The sequence below is a fragment of the Sinohyriopsis cumingii genome, chromosome 14, assembly GCF_028554795.1.
Source record: "Sinohyriopsis cumingii isolate HCF-2022 chromosome 14, ASM2855479v2, whole genome shotgun sequence".
In the NCBI taxonomy this organism is placed as follows: Eukaryota; Metazoa; Mollusca; class Bivalvia; order Unionida; family Unionidae; genus Sinohyriopsis; species Sinohyriopsis cumingii.
In genome coordinates this window covers 89846674-89865604 of record NC_142974.1, presented here as the reverse complement: position 1 = coordinate 89865604, position 18931 = coordinate 89846674, and the positions used below count along the sequence as shown (strand labels likewise).

Here is an 18931-nt window from a genome sequence, read left to right as displayed (position 1 = left end):
TGTTTCCATAGTGGCGGTAAGCTTAGCCAATCAGCAACAAAATATCACCTCACTATTAATCGCGGATTTCGACCATTATCGACACCATCTGAGATCTAATTAATGTAAGGATATATTCCAGTTGATCAGAATAAAAACCAGAAAAATGACCCCCAGAATGACAACAAAGTTAGGGAATCAGGTACAAAATCACCTCATTAATTTGTATCCATAAAAATAGCAGGTGTGAGACCGAGAGAAAGAATAATTGATGATAACAGAGTGCGTATGCAAACTCTTTATTTAGCCATATACAGCAGTCCGTGTACCAGCTTTCACAAACAGTTCTTCATAACCTATTTTACGATTTATTTTTCACATGAAAAAATACATGTTAGTGCACTCTCAATATACAGCTTCACAAATGTGTGCAGGTCTTGCGTATCAAGAGATATGAAGTGGCATGCAATATATAACCTAGTGTATGTACAGGCTTATGATAAAACACTATTTAATTTATAAAGATCACATGGTGCTTGTTACTCTTTCATAATTTATTAATTCAAGCTCAGGATTATTATGGTTTCATTTTTCGTGGTTATCATGTAGATTTTACATGAATATTTCCGTGAATTGTTTACAAGACATTGGAGGTAAATTTAATGGTTTCTCAACCATTTGACATGTTATTGATAGGTGAAAATACTGATTTATGGTGTTTCACACGTAGATTTGTCCGATGTAAAATGATGCTACAATTATAAATGATTATAAAGGCCTTCATGTCAATAACTCTGATTTTTTTGCCAACTGGATACACTATTATAAGATTAAATATTGATTACTATCTGAATAAGCGAATACTCCAATAATCATAAATCGGAAATTTTATGTGTCAGCATATGATCCAAGATCCCTTCTTCACAACGGATACACCTGAAGGCATGATCAGGAGGCTGTGGCTGTCTCGAGGGAACGGACGTAGTCTATCCTGGACTGCATATTATCGGCGGGTCGGTTGTACGGGGTCCATACAGGCTCACCCACAAACAGTCGCAAAGCATGTATGTAATCCTGTAATTACGTGTAAGGACGATAATGTATAATTTGCATGCACAATAAGCAGCTTGTGGGTAAGATCATGATAGCAGTACAATAAACCAATAGTGCGCATTATAATATCTCGTCTGCTGATAGGTCACCATGTCTATAACAACCATCTTGTGACTTGGAAGAAACGGTAACAACAACATCAAAAGTGACACTGATACCACCGTCACCAAAGGAAATATAATACCATTTTCTTCCTCGATGAATACTCTTATGTTACGTGTTTAGGCTCGAATAAACAGTAACACAAAACAGAGTGAAAACAACAAGCTTTGAAAAATATAATAATTTATTTCCCAGGAAAATTCTGTAAAAATGAAAAAATGTCAACTTACAGTTTTAAGAATCAAATCCAAAAATAATCCAAGAATAATCAATGAATAAAATTTTTGAAGTTCTAATAATAAAATGTTATAATAATTTCAAGTTCGAGTCCCGACGAAGAATCCAAGAAGGAAGACGATGACGTATGCTGTAATCTTAGGTTTGAAGTCTACAGTTCCTTGTAGATACAAGAAATATCACACCGGTTTTATAAATCTGAATAAATGTTTATAAGAGATGTCTTTGTTGAAGAATTTCACATGAGCACACGTATTTTCCAGGATTTAAAAAAAAATCCTTTGGAATCTAAGTAATTTGAAATAACTCCAAACAGCACAACATACAACTTCCAGTGTAAAAGCCCAACTGAACATATCTGCAAAACAGGTTATATCGTATTCTAAAACGCAAATAGAGGTCAGGTGATCATGTTCCAGAACTTCGTCGTAATTATTTACTTGTTAAAGCTCACGTACACCAAGCGTGGCCCTTACGAAAACCAATCATTTTACTCAAAGAAATAAAATAAAAATTGTTTACATCTTAAATCAGTAGTCCCATCATGACCTCGACAACAACCAATCATTTTAAAATAAAAACAGAACTTATTTACGTGGTTGCTACTAATTTTGAATCAAGGTCAGGATATAGGTCAACATCTGGTGTTTACAAAACGAACATTCAAGGTCAAACTATTTTCTGAAAACGGTATCATCTCTAATGAATACATTTACATTACAATAGCATGTAACGAAAAACAAAAAAAAAAATTAAAAACTGACAAAGAAAAAATTAAATTGAACTAAATATATATTAAATCAGATATATTGAAATCAAATATGCATAACATTAGCAAGCCAAGCAATAGTGTCGGTTACAAAATAAATTTTATTAACTTTATCTTGTAAAACAAATTATTTTTTAAAATGTACCAAATCATAAACTGTAGTAACATTGCCGTAAAATGTTAGCACACCGAAGTGTTATTACATATATTGAATTTAAAAAATTACATATGAAGAGTCACGCAAAGAGAGAAACCAAAACAAAACCTTATGAGCAATTACAGTACGTGTTCTAAATAATAATAATAATGAGGACTTTGTATAGCGCCTAATCTTTAGACGCTCTAAGCGCTTTACAACATTAGACAACACCTATAACATAAAAAATATATAATAATATTATTACTAAAACAAACAACATGAAATTAGAAAAACATTTAAAAAAATAAAAAACATGCTGAGAATATTTCAGGTAGGAAACATAATTAGGTCTCTAAGTTTGTTCTTGCAGTCGAAATAAGTGAGTTTTGAGAGCCCTCTTGAATGTAATCACTGTGTCTTTGTGTCTAAGTGTCTATCTTCAGTGGGCAATTCATTCCACATTGCTGGGCCCTGGTATGCAAAAGAACGCTGTCCACATGACTTTGTTTTCATAGTGGGAATAATGAGTATACGATTGTCAGAAGAGGAGCGTAAGTATCTTGTTGGTGTGTACACGTGGGTGAGGTCGGATAGGTATGTTGGACTAGAGTCCGACAGTGAAACGTAACACAGAACAACTTTTGTGTTTGATTCTGGATCGAATGGATAGCCAGTGTAGGGTACAGAGCAGTGGGGAGGTGTGCTCTGATCGTGGTACTCTAAGTATGATCCGAGTAGCTGTGTTTTGAACTTTTTGAAGTTTCTGGAGTAGATATTGAGATGAACCAGACAGAATTGAGTTAAAATAGCCCAGTCTTGAAAGTACTAATAAAACACGTGTTTTAGTGGCATCAACTGAAAGATATTTGCGAACTGAGCTGATTCGTCTCAGCTCAAGATATGCAGCCTTGCATATGTTCATGGCATGTTGGTGCAATGTGAGAGTACTGTCCAGAGTAACACCTATGTTTCGTACTGATTGTGTGAATTAAATGTTGGCGTTGCTGATATTTATTGTTTGAGGTAAAGGATGTGAATGAGAAAGTCTTTGTGTTGAGTGAAGGCAATACTGAATATAAGCACTCAAGCAGCAGTGATGTTGGAATTGGATCAAGTTCACATGACTTTGGTGCACTCTTCATCACGATTGTACGTACGAAATCCACAGAGACAGGTTCAAATGCTGCTAATGGTTGCCGCTCAAATTCTGTATCCCAAATGTATGGTGACGACGAGTCAATTGAAATGGTGGTATCAAGCTTATCTCTAATGGTTTGTACTTTGTCATGGAAGAAATTTTGCAAACATGTTCGGAAGGTCGACTGGAGAGAAGGTAGTTGGAAGTGGTGTTGATTTGTTCCTTGACATTAGCTTGTTAGCAATCTCGAAGAGCTCTTTGCAGCTGGAACTTTCCATTATCTTAGTAGTGTAGTGGGTTGATTTCGCAGCATGGTCTATATTTGTGGCATTCTTCTTAGCGATTTCATAGATTTGCTTATGAATAGTGAGTCTAGTGGAAAGCCAGAACCTCTCAGCTTTACAGCGGTCTCTTTTAGCAGTGCGAAGCTGGTCCCTAACACTGCTATACCATGGAGAACACTTTTGAATTGATACTCTGCACTTGGTAGCTGGTGCATGTTTGTCAGAACGCAGACAGTTATCGAGTTGTTCTGCGGTAGGAGGTAAGCAAGTTGTTAGGTTAGCTTGGATGTCGTGCATTAGCTTGGTTCTATTTATCATACGGAGGTTTCTCTTAGTAGCAGATAAAGGTGGAGGGTTAGGGACTGATACGTCAAGATGGCATATAATGCAGAGTTGATCTGATGCAAGGTCATGGGATACCAGGGAGGACCTTAGAATGTTATCATCAGGTCTATGAAGAATCCAGTCTAAAATGTGACCATGTTTATGGGTGGGTTGGTTAACTGACTGTTTGAGGTTGAAAACATTAATGGAATCTATGAGTTTTGATGTATTTGAGTTTCCGGGACATTTACTCTTTTTATTTACAGTTCATTTTCATTTTACTCATACCAGAGATTCTTTTGAAAAGAGCTGTGTACAGCTAGAAGTTTCACTTAATCATTCCTACTTGTCAATAATAACATATTGCAGCAGGTCACTTCTCATCGAAACTTTGTGAAAACGAAACCAAAGCTCAAACTAAAAAAAAATGAGTTTTATATTGAGAGTCTATCCTAGTTATTGACAGAAACCAAAACTGTAATATAGCTATGCGATTCTAAAATTGTAGCATTACAGAAAGAAACGACTGTTTATGATTGCGCTTAAGTTTGAGTTTCATGCTGAAGTTTTTCAATGACTGGAATGGAGCTCAGCTTTGTGTTTCACGTCATACAATCTAGTTATCCAGCTTCGTCATCCAGTCTATGACGTACAGTTCTGTCATCCAGTGTATAACATACAGTTCTGTCATCCAGTGCATAAAATACAGTTCCGTTATCTAGTGTATAACATACAGTTCCCTCATCCAGTCTATGGCAGACAGTTTTGTCATCCAGTCTAAAACATACAGTTCTGTCAACCAGTGTATAACATACAGTTCCGTCATCCAGTGTATAAAATACAGTTCCGTCATCCAGTGTATAAAATACAGTTCCGTTATCCAGTGTATAACATACAGTTGCGTCATCCAGTCTATGGCAGACAGTTCCGTCATCCAGTCTATGGCATACAGTCCCGTCATCCAGTCTATGGCATACTGCAGAATAGCATATTGATATACTTTGAGGACTGCTCAGACACTAGAAATATTACAGCATAATGATTCCTAGTCCGATAAATCAAACCCTCAAATATACGTTGATCCTGATAGACGATATGTGAGTTTGATGTCACCTGTTTATTAAAATGTACCTTTTTTCTGAATGCACATCTTTCCGAAACGCATCTGCGTACAGTTTAGACACTTATCGGTATTTGGTCACAACCATATCTAGCGCGAAATTAAAAAATTTACTCTTATGCCGACCGTAGCTTAACAGCCGCGAGAAATACAGGTAAGTGTATAAAATGTACACCGATGTGTGCAGAAAAAATTGGCTGCAAACATTGTGTAGGTTTTAATGAATAGATGATATCATCCACTAAACCGCCAGTCAATATCATATAAGTGTGGGGCCGATTTATCGGCCGAACTGAAGCCTTACATTCTTGTCCAGTGTGAACCTGTGGTAGATTCCCGCCGGAAGTACGATCAAGTCTCCTTTTGTCACCTCTATCCGGATCCATTTATCGTTGGAGTCGCGGACGTCAAAATAACCACTACCGTCGAGAATAAACCGAATCTCCTCATCCGTGTGCAGGTGCTCCTCATAGAATGTCTTTATCTGCAGAATATATATATATATATATATATATATATATATATATATATATATATATATATATATATATATATGATTCAGAGACAGATTGACAAACGGTATAAAGCATTCAAAGGAGCAAAAACAAGCATCACACAAAACGACTACATATGTAAAGTCATCTAGTGTGGATGCGATCATCGTTACCTTTTCATTTTTGATAAGATAATGGATGTCACACAAATTGTGTTCATAAGTTAGTAACAATAACATTTTTATTTTCATTGAAGTTTAAGAGATAGTACCAAAAGAGCGTCCGAATTCAGTGGCTTTTTTGTGTGCAATTATATGTGAATAATTACATATTGGTCTTTCACTACGCATCGAGTTTCTACATGAAAGAGGTAGCACCCTCATCTTAAATGCCAAGAAAACTAATCTTACGAATACCTCACGAGTCTCTCAATAGCTAAATAGGTCAATTTAAATAAGAAGATTCCATGTCATTTAACACAAAGTAAAGTCAAGATTCCCAGAGTGAATTCAGTTACAGACACGAGATTCCGTTTTGTCGTATGACTCATCGTTGTCGCCGCAGCATAGTGTAATACGTTTAGCTTGAGCATCCTATTAAAATGGCAACACCTTTATTATAAACTCCCAATCGTGATCATCAAAGCTAATGAATGCCTTAAAATTACTTGATGTAGAGATTCGAGATGTATCGCGTTCAAAATGACAGAGCAAGGTCATGAACATTATAACATGGCTTACATGTTGACTTGTCTAGTGCAGTGTTCAATCTATGTAATGCTTCGAACGACACGAATCAATGCTACAATTTTAGATGCTATAAAACATTTAAACAGTAAACATCAGTACCGCATATTGGCCATATATAGCATTCAAAGAATATAATCAGTAATGAATTCAGTCCCTATAAAGCCTTCAAAGAGCACAGATCTGTATTGAATTCAGTCTATATAAAGCCTTTAAACAGCACAGATCTGTACCGAATTCAGTCCCTATAAAGCCTTCAGATAGCACAGATCTGTACTGAATTCAGTCTATATAAAGCCTTTAAACAGCACAGATCTGTACCGAATTCAGTCCCTATAAAGTCTTCAAACAGCACAGATCCGTACTGAATTCAGTCTATATAAAGCCTTCAAACAGCACAGATCTGTACTGAATTCAGTCCATATAAGGCCTTCAAACAGCACAGATCTGTACTGAATTCAGTCCATATAAAGTCTTCAGATAGCACAGATCTGTACTGAATTCAGCCCTTATTTAGCCAGTAAATAGCACAGACCTGTACTGAATGCAGCCCTTATATATCCTGCAAATAGCACAGATCTGTACGGAACTGAGTCCTTATAAAGCCTTCAGATAGCACAGATCTGTACTGAATTCAGCCCTTATATAGCATGCAAATAGCACAAATCTGTACTGAATTCAGTCCCTATAAAGCCTTCAAACAGCACAGATATGTACTGAATTCAGTCCCTATAAAGCCTTCAAATAGCACAGATCTGTACTGAATTCAGTCTATATAAAACCTTCAAACAGCACAGATCTGTACTGAATTCAGTCCCTATAAAGCCTTCAAACAGCACAGATCTGTACGGAATTCAGCCCTTATTTAGCCAGAAAATAGCACAGATCTGTACTGAATTCAGTCCTTAAATATCCTTCAAATGGTACAAATGTGCACTGCATTGTTTTGTTGGGTTTTTCATGTATACATTTATGTAAAAGAAAACTTGAAGTGACAATCAAGAAGGGAAATCACCTTTTAGATTTCATCAGTTGAAAATGAAAAGTACAAATCACAGATCTGCTTTATTAGATGTTATAACTCTATTAAGAACAGGAGTGGGAAACTTCCTCCAGGGCGCAGGCCGGATAACTGATTTTTAAGCATTACCTGGTGATCAAAATTAATGGATAAAAATAGGTCGCTGGCCCACGTGTCGTCTTTTGACCAGACCTGCATTAAACACACACACTATTATAGTTGCTATTAGTTACGGTTCACCATTTATTCACTAGTCAGTTTGGAATGCTACCCTCGTTGGCTACGATATATGTAAGCCATTTTCTTCAGAGTGAAGTTTTACTTATAAGCAATCAATAGTTTGAAAGCTCCTTTCCTTACATGCAATAAATAGATTGACATCTCTCTTCCTTCAGCTGGAGCTTGTAATCAACGTGGAGATGTAAAATATATCGTTTTCTAATACGTGATCAATGTTTGGATTAAATGGTGTACTCATCTGAACTTGGTTTGCTTCTCCTCAAAGCAAATTCATCAAATCTTCGAGTTGACAATTTCGTCTTGAACAATCAGTCGATCAAGGACAAAGTGTGTTTGCCACACAATGACTAAATGTTAAAGCTTATCCTTTTTACTTTTAATTTGCTATACTCGACAGCAGTTTGTGGAATTCGTTTGAATAACCTTCAAAACAAATGCACTTAACACGATGACCATATCAGGTGTTTCTATCGTGGTGGTATGTTATATCTAGTAATGTAAGTTTTGGTTATGCCAGGCGTTCTACCTAGCAATAAGTTTTGGTTATGCCAGGCGTTCGACATAGCAGTGTAAGCATTTATTATACAGGCGTTCAACCTAGCAATGTAAGTATTGCTTATGCCAGGCGTTCTACCTAGCAACGTACGTATTGACTATGCCAAGCGTTCTACCTAGCAACATATGTAAGTATTGATTATGCCAGGAGTTCTACCTAGCAATCTAAGTACTGATTATGCCAAGCGTTCTACCTGGCAATGTAAGTATTGGTTATGTCAGGCGTTCTACCTAGCAATCTAAGTATTGATTATGCCAAGCGTTCTACTTAGTGATGTAATTATTGATTCCGCCAGGCGTTCTACCTTGCAATGTAAGTATTGATTATGCCAAGCGTTCTACCTGGCAATGTAAGTACTGGTTTTATGTCAGGCGTACGACCTAGCAATGTAAGCATTGAATATGCAGGCGTTCGACCTAGCAATGTAAGTATTGATTATGTCAGGCGTTCTACCTAGTAATGTAAGTATTGATTATGCCAGGCGTTCGACCTAGCAATGTAAGTATTGATTATGCCAGGCATTGGACCTAGCAATGTAAGTATTAATTATGCCAGGCGTTGTACCTAGCAATGTAAGTATTGATTCTGCCAGGCGTTCTACCTGGCAATGTAAGTTTTGATTATGCCAGGTGTTCTACCTAGCAATTTAAGTATTGATTATGCCATACCATATTAGTGTAGTCAAAAACTTAAGCCAACCGGAGAAATCACTTGTCATATGTGATGTGTTTTAAAACTTTCACGTGTGTGTACGCGTCGACAAATCACATTATAAGTCTGACATGTTCAAAGCAAACTTAATGTGTCTGTGGACTCCTAACCAAAATCTAGTAGGCCTATTGAAGCAGCGTGGATCTTTTTACCTTTCTGTCTTTCAGCAGGCCTTCCGCCCTCAAAGCCGGATGAGGTCATCATCTGTTTGGAGTAGAGGTGTATAAAATTTTCAAAATGGCCATGACTTTCCTCGAAAGGCCACTAGAGCAAAACCCTGTATCTGTTTAATAAAGTGTGCATACTACTAAATCAACAAACGTGCATATGAATACAACGATGGTCAAATTTTAAGTGACTGTATGTTTGTGTGTGTACGTTTTTTTTGTGAGGGTGGTCCTCACCTGACCCGATCCCTGCCCATACGGTCCAGGTTTCTATGGGCCCTCCGATGATGCTGATAAATTTGTTTGGAGTAGGAGGGTTCATAAACTCCTAACCTTTGGATGAAGAGAACACGTATAGAATGTGGGGCCTTGAATGAGTTGTCAATCGGTTGTGAAGGGAAATAAAACTGTAAGTATGCCTCCAGAATTATAATCGCCAAGACCCTATAGAAGGTAAATAATTAAAATTGTCAAATTATCATCTTTGTCCCTTTGAAATAGGACATTCATTGGTCCATGATCATCGAGCCATGGCTATAGGTGTACACAGGAAAATGTATAAACTTCATGCAACATAGAGCGAATGTCTTTCAATATTTGCCAGAAAAGAGAATCAAGAAATATATTTGTTAGGAAAGCACTGCGCAAGTATCACTTCCTATCGCAAGAATCTCAAAGACATAGATGTTTATCCACCGCGAAGGCACTACAATAAAGCGGAAGCTTTCTGTACCATGGTGCAGAAACGAAAGCATTTTTTTCCTTGTTCAAGTATCAGTTTTGCAGTTAGCTTCCTTCTTTCTCTAGGTCACCACAGAGAAAGATCACCGCCTATATTTCTTTAAGGCTATTGCTTCATAATCTCCAATACATTTAAGTATAATGTCAAAGCAGATATCCTTGAAATCTCTTGGCCTGAACAGACATAGATTTTTTACTTTGTTCCCGAAGTAGAATCAGCTGACAGTTCTATGCCTGGGTCAGTTCATATCAGATTCTGCCCTTGTATAGGACTGCGTGGAATTTCTGTTCTTTAAGGCATTCTCTTTTGCCTCAATCCCGTTGATGCCGCAACCGGGTTTCATCACTAATATCCGCTTACCTAGACCGCTCCGGTGGCCTAGTGGTTAGAGCGTCCGTCTCGGAAGGGGTAGGTCATGGGTTCGATCCCCGGCTGAGTCATACCAAAGACTTACAAAAATGGTACTCACAGCAGCCTCGCTTGGCGCTCAGCATTAAGAGGTTAGTGTTAGGACTGGGCGTCCTGGTGTCAGGATAATGTGACTAGATGGGACATCATGCTACATGTCTGCGGCATGACGCCCCAGTGCTAGAAATCACCATAAACTGTCACACTGCAGACATCGTAACGATATGACTGAAATTATTTTTAAGGCTATGTTAAAAATCTAGATCACACACATACCCGCTTACCATATGTAGATAACCTCAAAGCTGTTATTCATTTGATTTCCTCACTAAATCCGTCCATCTATAATGAGAGGGATAAAGACCCCTTTAATGGATGATTGTTTAAAGCAAACGGAAAACAGGAGTCATCGACTATTTCTACCTGTAAAGGTATGATATCATGACGCTTTTCACAAGCTTTGACCTCGCTGCTCATGTGGATTTTGTTTTCGACATATACCGGGATCTCATAATTATCATATGTCTAATAAACATTAATGCACACAACAATAAGGCAATATCTACTACCCTTGCTGCTGTCATCTTGCTCCGAGTTAGAGTAAGGAACGAGGCCACGTTCCTTAAACACTACATAACCCTCGTAAGAAGAATTGAAGAATTTCAACAATTCTAAAAGTGGATATTTACACACAATTTTCTGAAATAAGTTTGTTAAATAACTGGTTATGAGTTTGTGGATGTGTTGCATAGCAAAACTTCTGTATGACGTATATGTAAAAGATAAATAGCAGTGTACTTATCATCGATCTTATCTCACCAAACCCTTAATACACGGTTGTAACCTGCCTCTCCAAAACATCATCTTTTTATTCCAAAACATCATCTTTTTATTCCACGATCTCGCTCTTCAATTTCATGCTGTATCGGGTCTAAAATTATGGAATACTATTCCTAATGATATTAGCAATTTGATTTCTTTCTGTAAACTCATGTCCTAATATAATGGATACCTTTCTGCTTAGCACTAATGATATCCAGACTTGAATTCCAGTTTTATTACTTGAATTCCAGTTTTATTACATACACATTTGTTATCTTCCATATTGTTTTAAAATAATTATAACATTTTCTATCGATTTACGTCATTTTTATTCACTTTTAAAGTAGGGTCACTAATTATGTATGTGTGTGTGTGTGTGTGTGTCCAGTTTGTTTACATATGAATGAGGACCATACACATTTGTTCCTCTTCTATATTGTTTTAAAATAATTACATCATTTTCTATCATTTTACACGTCATTTTTATTCACTTTTCAAGTAGGTCACTAGTTATGGGTGTCTGCGTGTGTGTGTGTACAGTTTGTATACATTTTGATGTGGACCATGCCATATGGGAGATTAGCATTTGTGCTAAATATGTTATCATCATATAATTATTATTATTACTGGTCACCTTACGTTGTACAAACTGCCTCGCTTGGCGCTCAGCATTAAGAGGTTAGTGTTGGGACTGGTTGGCTCGGTGTTAGTATAATGTGACTGGGTTGGACATCATGCTACGTGTCTGCGGCATGATGCCCCAGTGCTAGACATCACTTTAAACTGCCACACTGCAGATATCGTAGCGATATGACTGAAAAATTGTTAAAGCTACGTTAACAAGTCAAAATCACACACACACACACGCACACACACACACACACACACACACGTTGTATAAAGCAAGTTTTCATATTCACGATTCAGCATCAAATCTCGACAAAGGGTAATCTGTCTTAAATTTCATCTGTTAAAGCAATCATTTAAAGTTTAGATGTCATAAAGTGTCTTATAAGCCTGCATGCATGATTAGACTAAAGGAATGGCAGTTTGAAGAACCAACACTTAATTTATCTATCAATAACTAGCAATCAGTCACTTTATAATCCAAGGGTCGCAGGTTCAATAACTGCCCAGGCCAGCCTATTTCGGCTGCCTAAGTGTACCAGTGGGGAAAAGCACCTTGATCCGATGTCCTCGCCATGTATGTCAATAACGCGTTTCAAGTACCGTTAGAACTTTCAAAAATGCTTGTCAGTGAATCAGTTTTCATTAGACTATTGTACGAGTCAAAGAACTTTTACACCATGGATAACTAACTTATTAGATCACGCTCTTGTAGGAGACTTAGCTAATATTGCATATTATTAATTCAGTCATATTTGTATTAATTAGTGCTGTTGACATATAACTATTTCTTTTGCAATAAAATATACTTATAAAGTTGATGTAATAATGGGCATGTAGATCGTAGTTGTTTTATTAGTTTTTACGAACGAAGGCTTTTCATTTTTAATGGACAGTTTTTCATACAGTACTTTATCCAAGGCTACTTGAAGAAGATAAAAACTTTTCTACCGTTCACCCCCCCCATTATTTACGTAAGTAAAATGACCTCACGATGCTTTAAAATAATAGCAGTCTGATAAGGCTCTTTGAACCTACTTCATGCTGTCATCGTTGTTAATGTACTACCACCGGGGAAAGGGATCACAACTCTTTGATTCTTCAGCGACATAAGAACCAATTACCCAATTTGTTTAATGTACCATAATGCATACATAATTCGATGATTCATATTCCAGTTACCTTCTGTTCATAGTTAGGAAGTTTTTCTGGACAGCACGTGATATTGTCCTCGTACGTGTAGCCTCTCTCCTCCCTGATCTTCTGTAATTTCCCATCTGTTTCGTAGTTGTCAGCGTCAAGCTGAAGCAGAGTGCGTTAATATTATATAAAAACAAAATTGTATATATGGCGTGACAGATACAAATATTAACTGTGAATGTGTGATCATTCATTAATATTTATAAATTTTCTTTCTTATCTTCGCTGTCGCCTTGAATCCACTGTTCCAAAAGAAACTCGCAGCTCAAGCAAGACAGTCACGACGTGAAATGATTGATAATGAACTGTTACTTCTATACAATATCCGAATGCAAACTACCAGTCATATTTCAGTAAACTTATTAAAATAATTCCTGCTATTTACCTTGAGGAAGAGGATGCAGCTTCATTGACCTCAATAAGGCATATGACAGCGTTCACCGTGAAAGTCTATGTAACATAATGAATACCATCCAAGACAGTCAAACACATTGGGAAGTTTTACAAGCAGCGGTAAAGTCCGATATTAGGCATCCTTTCTCATTCTGTTTTTCGTTACCATTGACTGCATATTGCGTCAAACAGCATCTGACCATGCCAGAGGGATTCAGTGGACACTCTTCTTACTCCTTTAAGACCTGGATTTTGCTGATGCTCTGGCTGACATTTCAACGAGGTACTCTGATCTCCAAGTGAAATCTGACAGACTCAGTAAGTACGCTAAGAAGACTGTCCTGCATGCTAATGCAAAGAAAACCCAAGTGATGTGCATAAATGTTACAGCTACTACTCCAATTACCACAGACGGAGATGCATTTGAGTTTGAAGAGGACTTCACCTACCTGGAAAGGCTAATTAACTATGACAAGAGGACTTCACCTACCGGGAAAGGCTAATTAACTATGACAAGTGTTGCCAAAAAGGACATCAAGGCCAGGTTAAATAAAGCCATAGTGCTTTCAGCAGATTCTGCCCTATATGTAAATCAAAACAATATAGCCTCAATACAAAGATGAGACTTTACAACAGCAACATAAAGTCGGTAGTTTTATATTGTTCCGAGTGTTGGAGAGTAGTGAAAACAGATATGAGCAGAGTAAATTCATTTGACAATAGCCACCTCTATAAAATCTGCAACATTTATTAGCCGAAAGAGATCTCCAATATGAACTCAAATGAAAAGATGGGATGTAACAATATTTTCCTGAAGGTAGAGATGAGCGGGATGAAATGGCTCGGATACGGAACGAGTATGCCCGAAGAAGGGATACCTAAGGTGTAGCCGTCAGATGGGCACAATATGGTAAACGCAAAAACAGATGTCCAAAGATAACACAACGAAGGACATGATGACCGATCTGAAAGAGATGGGGCTTTCCTGGGGCGAGGCAATAGCCATTGCTCAAGGCCGACCTAAATTGTGGACAATACTTGCAGCCTTATGTCCCAAACGGGTCTAAGATGACTATCTAACTAACCTTGTCTAAGCGTATCTCCTCCGTTAAAGTCTGAAATGCATCACGGACACTATGCATAGTGTTTCTTCATGCCAATCATATAATTTAATGATTTATAATCCAGGGTATTTGCATTTTGCCTCATAAATTTGCCATCAACAAACGGGGGAAGTTCATTTTTCATAACAGCGTAACTGTCTTTGAGGCATGTCAAGAGTCAAGTCTTTAAAGCTAGCGTATCTAAAATGCATTTCGAGTATAAAAAATAATCAGTGATGATGGACTGAATTAGATATTAGCAATAGTATATATATATATATTGTGATTTTACTTTTGGTGTATGACTGTAGAGTGCAATGAGCTATAAATAGATGTTTGAAAATCTTAATTGCAGTCTAAATAATGAACATGTTTACAAATTTGGCGCAATTTCCTACTGGATGATTAGGTCAGGTGTGTTCTGTTGCGACACGAGATATTGTGAAACATGTCACTTGGGAGGTAGTACGAAACAGAGTAGGAAAACATTGCCATGTAGAGCCATAGGATGTATATAAGGGTGAAGAGTTGAATGCATTACTATTTTCTATGATCTTATTTTAATATCAGTCTGCAGATGTGTTTAACGTTGTGTTTAGATTTAATTTGACAGAAAACGTTTAAATCAATTATCGGAATACGCCATACTGTTGCATCAAGAGACTGTTAAAACTTCAACATATTAAAGGATATTGGTATACCAGTACATTCAGGATCTGGAATTAATTCGGAACACGTTTTTGGGTGACTTGTTATATAATTTTATTTATGATTATTTTGGTTTTAATCCACAGTCACACAAGTTCCTATTAAAGTTTGATTCTATAACTCAGAGATTTAAGTTATTTGTTAAAGGTTACAAAACTCGTTGGTTTTGCTTCTTTCTGTTCCATGGTTTAGGACAATAGAAGTGTAACAGCGTGTACACTAAATGTCTATTTGATGCATTTGTTGTCAGGTAAAACTTTATTGGTGTACATCAGAAACACAACAATATTTTGGTTTGCTTGGGCTACGCGTTCTTTAAGTTATTTTGCCTAAAATACACTTCAGCAACAAGACTGTGTTTAGGTAAACTAGATCAGTATTTGACAAGCTGTTGTTGTTGTTGGGTTTACCGCCATTTTCCAGCACAGGATAGGCTGTACATGGTGGCCAGTATTATTGGTGGAGGAAGAACCCTGGTACACCCGATCATTCAGTCTGCAGCGAATAAAGCAGTAAGAAGCACGTATGATTAAATGGAGCTAGCGACGGATTTAATCCCAGCGCAAGCATTGAATGCACTCAAGGGCATCGGCCTTGAAATTTCATCTGGTTGGAGCCTAAGGGCAAAAGCTAATCGAACCACATTGCTCTTAATATGGGAAAACAACATACAAGATAAGAATGGGCCCCAAGAGTCGAAAATATGGAAAAACAAGGAAACAGAGGAAGCATATTATGCCGACCCAGTTACCCCGGACATCTAATCTGAACAAAGGAAACAATAATCTCCAGCAGTCAATTGAGCCAGCTGTATCAATTATTGATATATCTACAACGGGGGCCGGACTCAAGACTACGACTTCCCAGGCGTGACCAGACCACGATCTGGAAACAACACAACAACAGCAGCAACAACACACAACATTCGCCAGCGTTGTTGCTAGCCCTCCAAAAAGTAGGTCTCCTCCGAGATTCACGACATCCACTCCAACTACACCCGCAAGGATCCAGCAGGTCAACACTGAACAAGTATTTAGTGATATTCAGTTGCTATTAAATACAACACCAATAGCACGGACTTCCAAAGCAAAAACACCAGCAAGGAAAACCGGTGAAGAAAAATAAGGGGCAACAAAAGGGAAAACAATCCAGACTGAGGAAGATAGTGATCTTGACATCATGAGACTATACACACTAGGTTTACATGAAGCCGCTGTAGACCAACATCAAGCTGAAGAATTTATACAGGCTGTCTCAACTGTGGCACGGAGATCTCTCAGAATTAAGAAACCACAAGATTGGCACCACGGTAGGGATACTCTCTACCACCACTACAACGAGGCTTACACGCAACACCCGATGTCGACCCTGCTTGATACCGCCGATTTTCTTGCTCAACATCACGGGATAGAAGCATCCCCAATTCGGCGGTTTGAGGAACACCGGACGGCTGAAAAGTTATGCGATGAAGAAACCAGCCGGCAAACATTTAAACCTGCTGGAAAATAACAGCCCTTCTAAAGGTTACCAAAATTGCCTCTTATTTAAGGGAACCATTTTGGCTTGGTCTCCCAATTCGACAAAACCGTGATACTGATTTGATCCTTTCGATCGCCTGCTTGAAAATTAAAACTTTTTGACCTAATAGTGACTCAGCTTTTTATATGTCACTTAGACATTTAGCAGATTGAAACTGTTAGGGCAATTCATAAATAACTAGACTAGAATTTGATTAAGTACGGGCTGGTGTTCAGTGACGTTCTTGTGGATAGCCTTCTTGCCGGACCGTTTTCCTCCCTTCCAATACCGGACATTCGTACACAAGAGCGGAGATGTGAAACGATTTTCACCCGCTAATAAATAGGTGTCCCGATGTGACGTCATAGTCGCCGACCAATCGCGACTAGCGTTACATACTGCATTAGTTGACATACCACTGATTGGCAAACAAGAATTTCCTTAAAAACATGAGTGTGTGGGTCCAGTCCCACTCATGTAAGCCATCCATTCAGACCATTAGGGTTCAACTTGGACACACGGTTGAGGCTAATTAACAGTGCAGTTTGTGCAGATAAATGCATGGGGGATGAGGCTCTAATTCCTTCCCCCAGGATAAATTATCAGGCTACTGTGCAGCCATAAACCCGTGGTACATTTACAACAGTACGAAAACCACGTTAATCCAACCAACTAACTGGAAAACCTCGGAAAGAACCGCTAGCCCACGAGAAGATACTGGCAAGCTTTTTCACATACCCACATTGGCCGAATCCGTGACTTGAGTCCACGTAGACAGAGGTGAGACAGCAGTAATCCGTAACGGTGAGCGCTTTAGACCACTCGGTCACTCGGGGACTTCTTTTGATAAGTAAACTAGGGCTACAAAGCAGGACAGAAGATAAAGCCAGTTTGTGCAAAGCACAATTTACATGCACATGACTCAAGTAGAGCATCTTATTACCTACATTAAAACATGCCCTCTTTCTAATTTACTGAACAATATTTTAGGTTATTTTTTTATGACAAAGTGTAATAATATCGAACCAGAATTTATTCCCCAAAAGCACATGGATGGATGGATAGACTTAAGTAATACAATCTGATTTGTGATCAAAATAAAGTGCCAAAATGTTCTTGCCAAATTGCAATCATTGAATAAACTCAGTTTCCTGTATAACGCGCTACAGAACTTACTTACATTTTCCTGTATAACGCGCTACAGAACTTACTTACATTTTCCTGTATAACGCGCTACAGAACTTACTTACATTTTCCTTTCTGTTAAAATACTACGTCATTACTTTTCTAGGTTTAAGTTTGTAGAGATGTACAGTGCATGCCATATTTTACCTGGCGTACTTTTAAGTCTACATTTACCTTGTAGGAAGATGACACTCAAAAATAGGATTTCTAGAAAAAAATATTGTTGAAACATACACCTGAGAACGAATACCACAACTTGTTTCTACAAAAATACCTTGTAAAACTATAAATAAATATTTAATAAAAAAATTAAACAAAAGATTGCTCTTATACATTATTTATTAGACAATGTCATTCTTTTTAAATCATAACCAATGTCAAAGGCCTAGCAAAAGCTGATAGGAAATCAACACAGGTGGCTGGTGCGAGCTGAATGTTGGAAAAAAGCAATGGCCAAAAGAGAACAATCATACCGAGTGACTAAAGGTTCTCAGATCAACACTATGAATGGCTATGAGACTGGATCCTGACAACTTTACTCGGTTTATATTATTTCCAACATTAACCTTGCCCTAGCCACTTTTGGAGTAGAAAATTGCGTTTCTAACTCAACATTGCATCGAACTCCTGTGCTTATACGCTATAATCGAAAACAAAAATAATCGAAAGATGTGATCATTCTCACCTTCCAGTAAAGGACCCCTATTTTCTCCAGGCCTTTTAGGTCCACGAACTGTGGGGTATCGGTCATGTGGGGAAGTCGCTGGTCACTCTCCTTGTCGTCATCCATATACCAAGCCCTCACCATGGCGAATAAGTACAATAGCACACGTTACTTGACGAAAGTTTTCCCCGAAGTGGGGAAAACTGTTCGACATTTTAGACTTGTACCACTCATTATCTTTGTTGTTTACTTATGTAACAAATCTAGGTCAGAATACATTACACACTGAGTTCGTTAGGTGCCGTAATGCCCTACATTTGTACTGATAATGAGTAACAAACAATACGTTTTATTCTTAGGTTTTACATGATATTTCTTTAAAATGATGCAAAGTGTAACTCAATTAAACCTAATTTACAGA

General features: G+C 37.7%; 1 protein-coding gene across 1 annotated transcript; it reads right to left on the bottom strand.

Moving 5' to 3' along the window:
- Window positions 1-262: 262 nt before the first annotated feature.
- On the bottom strand, window positions 263-18749 carry LOC149784343 (acireductone dioxygenase-like). The gene is made up of 4 exons (XM_089932391.1): window positions 18532-18749; window positions 12922-13041; window positions 5510-5689; window positions 263-1053 (listed from the first exon to the last, which is right to left on the bottom strand). The coding sequence occupies exons 1-4, from the start codon at window positions 18652-18654 to the stop codon at window positions 928-930; spliced, it is 549 nt and encodes a 182-aa protein (XP_089788517.1). The 5' UTR covers window positions 18655-18749; the 3' UTR covers window positions 263-927.
- Between the last annotated feature and the right edge of the window lie 182 nt (window positions 18750-18931).